The 6,424-nt window shown below is 47.1% G+C and overlaps 1 protein-coding gene across 1 annotated transcript in view; it reads left to right on the top strand.

Annotated features, from left to right (window-relative positions):
* Positions 1-1,578: 1,578 nt before the first annotated feature.
* LOC308166670 (nuclear factor of activated T-cells, cytoplasmic 1-like) overlaps positions 1,579-6,424 on the top strand; it is a gene marked incomplete at both ends in the record, with an annotated part of 64,610 nt that continues 59,764 nt past the window's right edge. The window contains 2 exons of the mRNA XM_080540995.1: positions 1,579-1,696; positions 5,549-6,424. The exon at positions 5,549-6,424 is cut by the window's right edge and continues 319 nt beyond it. Coding sequence (XP_080397121.1) covers positions 1,579-1,696; positions 5,549-6,424 — 994 coding nt within the window. The remainder of the gene's footprint in view (positions 1,697-5,548) is intronic.

Raw genomic sequence — 6,424 nt, 5'->3', positions numbered from 1 at the left:
GCTGCTTCTCACTCACACGCTGGTCGCCGGAGGAGTACAGCACAGGGTGTCCTGCCCGGCGTATGGGTTTATTAGGAAGAGACGGTTATAAAATGGTAGAGAGCGGGGATTGCTCTCTTCACACTGTTTTTCCTACGATGCCTGGTTGGTTGCTATGAGGAATGTCTGTCGAAACCATATTTCCCCCCTCAGATGAGAAAAACAGACTTCAGCATGAAATTCAATAGCTTTGGATACATTTTGATTTGAATCATGAGTGTGTCATATTTCTACACAACATGCATTTTGGTCATTTGTTGACACATGTTGAATGAATTTAATTCTGCTGTCATCAGGCCTACAGGAGAGAAGGTCAAGACCGGCCGTAAACAGGATTTGAAAAGCACTCAACACAGTGTGAATTCAAATTCCCCAAAAGTCCATTCCTATTTAGTAAAATGTGTTATTATGACAGAACATGAGAACAACCAAGTTGTACCTCTAGATAATAATAGCCTAACTTGAAGAGTTGTGTAGGGTTCAAAGTCATAATACCCTTTACTTTGCTGGGCCGAGTGTATTTTTGACTCACTTGGGTTGACTTGTCAAAGCAAAATCATGACGAGCGAGGGCATACCTTATACTCTTTTCACTCCAATTGAACACATTCATTGTGGTCAAATATTTTCATTATGACACTTTAGATCAGAGGTTCTCAACCCTCTCCTCGGGGACCCCCAGCCGCTCCACATGTTTGATCTGTTCCACCAACAGCACACCTGATTCAGCTAATCAAGTATAAAGCAATTCTGGTTTGTACTTGATCAGTTGAATCAGGTGAGCTGGTGGTGGAACCGATAAAACATGTGGAGCGGCTGGGGGTCCCCGAGGAGAGGGTTGAGAACCACTGCTTTAGATTAAAAAAGAGAGTTAGGAAACGTCCAAACAAACAGAGAGGAATCACCAAAACAACCCCCCTCGCCCCCCTCCTCCCTCCTCCCACGTCTGCAGCTATGGAATCCCTCGACGGAGGACCAAGCCTTGTCAGTCCTCCAGCAAGGAGCTGGCAGGGGCTGATAGCGTCATTCCTCGGGGCGGAGCGCCGGTTTGGAGAGGTGTTTTCCAGCTTTAAAAAGGATGAAGCCAGCCCCTCTGACAAGCGCTGCGTCACACACACACATACAGGGAGTCTCTGGAAACCAGAATTAGGCTTTAGCATAAACCCAGAGACTGCAAAACTCATCAAACCATCATCCAACCCCCCGTGTGCGAGAGAGAGAGGTAGCTACTCTTGCTGTGAAGATTATTGTAGTATCTCTGACTTCAGATGCCCGACTTTACGCGTCAATATCTTTTCACGCGAAATCCCGGTGCGCGCTGTCTGTCACATGGATGCAAGTGTTTGAATTAACCTCACATTTGTATTCACGTGTCCTGTTTTATTCATTTTTGACAGTGCGTTTGTTTTGTTTGAATTAATCCACGTTTTTGCCGTTTGCATCCGTTCCCCCCCCCCCCTTTCTTGCAGTTATTATACTGTTGGCGCTATTATAACCCAAACCCGTCTCAGCCACAGAGAGCAGACCCGTCGCTTGTTGAATGCAGGATACCAGCTGTTTGAGAGGCAACTCCAAGTTCAATTTTGGACCAACGGGGAAGGAACGAGGATTGCAGTTTCTCACCTCTCTCGCTGCCGAGATGAAGTCTGCAGAGGAAGGTACGTACCGGCCCGGTGACCTCCTCTAAGCGCTTTGGAACACTGCCGTTTCCCGTTACTTATTATTGTACTACCGGTGTTTTTTACTTAGTAGTTTACTTTTTATTGTCTTAGATTTTGCGCGGTTATTCTCAAATCTCTGATGATATTATTATCAAGGCATGCGCGCTATTCAAACTGTCAAACTGTTGTCACACACGTGTATTTTTGCAATAATTCTAATGGTCTGCTACCTTTAGTGAGTTACCAATACGTGAGTTTAGAATGATAAGGTTCTATCTCCGTTTAGGGCAGTTCAGAGATATTGAGGGTCAAAGTGTTTACATTCCATTATGTTTTGTGAGATGGAACCTTTGTATTTTATGAATTACTAACTCAAAAATGTCAACATTTTCAAAATAACACCACACAGGCATTAATAAACACCTAATGGATCTGATTATGTAAAAAACTCAATTTTGACAAAAATGGAGATAGAACCTTATCATTCTAACGTCACGAATAGGTGTGTCGCTCAAGCTAAAGTGCCCGACTGGGCTACTTGATACTGTTCTGTTATGGTGGCTGATCAAATCAAATCACATCAAAGTTTACTAGTCATATGTATAATACAGCCGTAGACGGTGCAATGCAATGCCTAGGGCAAGCTAGTCCCTCAACAGTGTAACGCAGTAATAATAATAAATAAAGACATAAATAAAAAAAACAATAACATAAAGTAGCAATCGTATTAAGCAGCAGAAGGCTGATCCGAGGGGGGACGAGGTGTCCGTTTGATGATCACCCAACAGGGACCACACAAACCACTTCATGGGAATGTAATCAAATTCAGTGTGGATTATAGCATAACCTCCTGTAACTTCACCATGATTATTGGCAACAGACTAATGAATCATTCTGACAGCCTAGATTTCAGGAATAATAGCAAAAATCTGTTCCCTTATTAGATCATTCGTATTCCCCCTGTTTTGCTTTAACACATACAGATGTGTCTTTTATGTGAATTGTGTGTGTGCACATACATTTGGACCATCTTTAGTCACTGACAATGCTCCTTTTGCTTTGACACTTAATTCGTGAAGCCTTGCAGTGCTGATGTCGTGCACTTTTGGTGGATTTGGGATTTCATTTGTCTTTGAGGTTTCGAGACGATGGACGGCTGTATTATTATTCATTTCAGTCCCTGTGTAAGCCTCATAATTGGTAGCAGACACGTGTGTGTATATGTGTGTGTGTGTGTGTGTGTGTGTGTGTGTGTGTGTGTGTGTGTGTGTCTGATGAGGGATGAGGGGTAGCTCACTTGGCATAGGGGATATGCCTAACCACACTCTGTTTTACCAGTCTGCTGACGGCTGCACTATTGAAACACACACACACACACACTCGTACACTCACACACACATATATATACACACACACACACACACACACACCACACACCACACACATATACACCCCCCCACACACACACACACACACACATAAAACCCCTCTGTCTCTCGATGGTGACTTTGCCACCACAGCCAGGCGTTCCGTGTGATCACTGATCTCAGGCCCCTGAGTTTTTGAGGCTATACAGACGACTTTATCTGGGACTAACTATCTCTCCCTGAGGTTTTCTCTCAGTTTGGGCCTGGGCTAGACCACAACCCTCTTCTTCTCTTTAGTCACGCTGGTTTGGTTGCTCCCGTGTGCTGCAGAAAGATTTTTTTTTGGGTGGTGATAGAAATACAGTGTAAGAACATTGTAGAAAGAGAGAGAGGTTTTTATATGAAGCATGATGTTTGATATATGTGACTGTCAGTGCTTCAAACTGCTCTTGTCCTATTCAGATGTTTTGATTTAGTTTCTTGTCCTGAAAGCAAGGGTTTGAGACAGTGATAATTGTTGTTTTTCTTGTATTTTGACAGCCTACAATTCCCTAGAGAGAACCCCCCCCCCCCCCCCCCACGCCACCCACAGTCTAGATACGAAACAGAAATGCAAAAGTTTCAAATGTGCTGAGTGCAACTGAGTGAAAGTCCCAAATGTGTGTGTGTGTGTGTGTGTGTGTGTGTGTGTGTGTGTGTGTGTGTGGGTGTGTGGGTAGATGGGTTCGAAACAGAGAGTTCGCTGAGGCATAGTGCACTTCTGAGGAACACACAGAGGAACCACAGAAGAGCCTGCTAGGGAAAAACACAACTACTGTAGCAGTCAGTCAGTCAGTCAGTCAATCAGCTCTTGGCGGTCAGGAGGTGTGTCACATTGGGCGAAGTGGGCAGGAGACAAGAGCAGCCTCTCCTCAGAAGCCTTTGTGAATGAACTGTCAGAGTTACAAGAAGTAGAACAAGAACAGTTAACTCTGAAGGAATTAGGTCAGAAATACAATTTTTTAAAAGAACAGACAGAGATTTACTGTAGAGCTGGTAGAGCCTGTTGGAGTTCCGAAAATGAGTTCCCTCCGTGAAGAACCAGAGTTTGACTTCAACTTTTTGTTTGAGTACAGCCCAGGAGGAGAGCAGGGCCCTGGCCGTGGGGCCGGGCCTGAGAGAGGTGGGTGGTGGTAGTGGTGGTGGTGGCGGTGGTGGTGGTGGTCCTGGGGGAGAGGTGTCTGGTAGTGGTGGTGGTGGTGCTGGGGGAGAGGTGTCTGGAGGGAGTGAGGGAGGGATGGTGGAGTGATTGATCCTGGCTTCAAGGTGACCTACCTAAACAGTTTGGACCATGCCTTGGGCTATGAATGTTTTCCATTAGATATCTGACCCTGATCATTATCACCTGTTTTGATGTATTGTATTTGTACATGTCATGTTTTTTATAGTTTTGATGAGTAAAGCATTACTGTATATTAATTAGAAGGGTAGAAAGGTGTTACCTAGTCAGTGCTCCGTCAGGCTTTTTTTTTATTTTAATGAGATTTCAGAAAATACAATCTGTGTTCCTGTGTTATACACACACTTTATTGAGACAAACTCGCCACAATACTATTTCTCTTGTTTATGCAGATGTTTGAATTTCATATTACTACAGTTTTGCTTCATTGAACAATATCAAACAAATACAAGGAGCTTTATGTTCTTATGAATATGACCTGCAACTGTTTCTGGAAATAGTCTGTCATAATCTAATTTTAGACAGTCTACCCACTCATTCTGTGGTGCGTGACAGGTTCATCATTTCATGTGATGCGTAGCGTTGCGGTTAGCAAATATAGCACACTAGAACAGGGGAATGCCCTTCAGCATCTGTGTGATATCCAGTTGCCTGAGTAAAGTAACCATCAGGAGGCTATAGCTTTAGGAGTAAGGTAGATAGCAAGTATAGCAAGTAGTTAAAAAAAAAAAAATCAAATGTCAAGGAGATGATTATCAATATAATTCAAATTATAACAGCGGAGGAGAGTGTGGTTGTATCTGAGTATGTGCGTTTGTAGTGTGTATACATTTCTGTGCATGCATGCGTCTGTGTGTGTGATGCCTCAGCAGCTGTAAACTCTCTGACTTAATCACAAGCTCAGAGCAATACAAAGTGCTGTCGGCTATCCACAGGGGAGGACCCTAATTCACTCAGTGAGTGAAGCTATCAATCACACAGGTTCTCCATCACTGCTGCTGCTGGTGGAGCCTGCTCTGAGCTCGGAGCTTGCTGTGGACAGAAACAGCTCCGAATGAATGCACACAAACAAACGCAACTACGATGTTTGTCTTGATACATTTTTCAAATAAATAGTTCTGTAAACATCACCAGAGAACAAAAATGATCTATCACAAGATGTTTAAGTGAGACGGGAGCATCCTATTGATACTTACGACATTGTGGTTTCCTGTGCACCCTATCGCCATATGTTAACAATCCACGTTTGTTTTGGTTTTCCAGATGCATACAGCTACCCTCCGAATGTCAGCCTGTCCCTGCCCTTGGGCATGGGAAACCCCTGTCTGGCCACCCAGTACCACACCCTCCAGTCCAGCCCCGTGATCTCCGTGTCCTCCTGCCACCAGTCGGGCTATGTCCTCCACGATGACCCCACCCCGGCATCGGGCTACTACCTGTCCCACTCCCACCACGGCCTGCGCCCCAACGGGGCCCCCGCCCTGGAGAGCCCCCGCATCGAGATCACCGCCTACAGCCAGTTCCCCGAGGAGGAGGTGGAGGAGAGCAGCAGCAACAACAACAGCCTGGATCACATCATCAAACGGGGGGTCAACTCCATTGTGACGCTAACCCTCCCCAACGCCGACGGCTACCGCGACCCCAGCTGCCTCAGCCCCGCTAGCAGCGTCTCCTCGCGTAGCTGCAACTCGGACGCGTCGTCCTACGAGTCGGGCTTCTACAACTACGACAACTCCCCCCAGAACTCCCCCTGGCAGTCCCCCTGCGTCTCCCCCAAGGGCTCCTCCACCTTGCTCTCCTGCCCGCACGCCGGAGGCCCCCGCTCCGCCTCCCCCCGCCACTCCCCCTCCACCTCGCCCCAGATCGCCGCGGCTGCCGAGGAGGCCTGGGCGGGCCAGGGGCTTCGAGGATCCCGCCCCAACTCCCCCTCCTGCAGCGGAGGCGGTGGTGTCGGTGGCGGCGGTGGCGGTGGCGGTGGCGGTGGCGGTGGCGGGGGTGGTGGCGGGGGTGGTGGCGGCGGCGGTGGTGGTGGTGGGATGGGGAAGAGAAAGTACAGCTTCAACGGCACCCCCTACAGGCTACCGTCCTACTCACCCACCAACCAGTCTCCCACGCCTTCCCCACACGGCTCGCCCAGGC

Source organism: Nansenia antarctica (assembly GCF_963989245.1).
Source record: "Nansenia antarctica genome assembly, chromosome: 10".
Classification (NCBI taxonomy): domain Eukaryota; kingdom Metazoa; phylum Chordata; class Actinopteri; order Argentiniformes; family Microstomatidae; genus Nansenia; species Nansenia antarctica.
The sequence above is the reverse complement of the archived record's forward strand: the minus strand, read 5'-3'. Positions and strand labels throughout refer to the sequence as shown.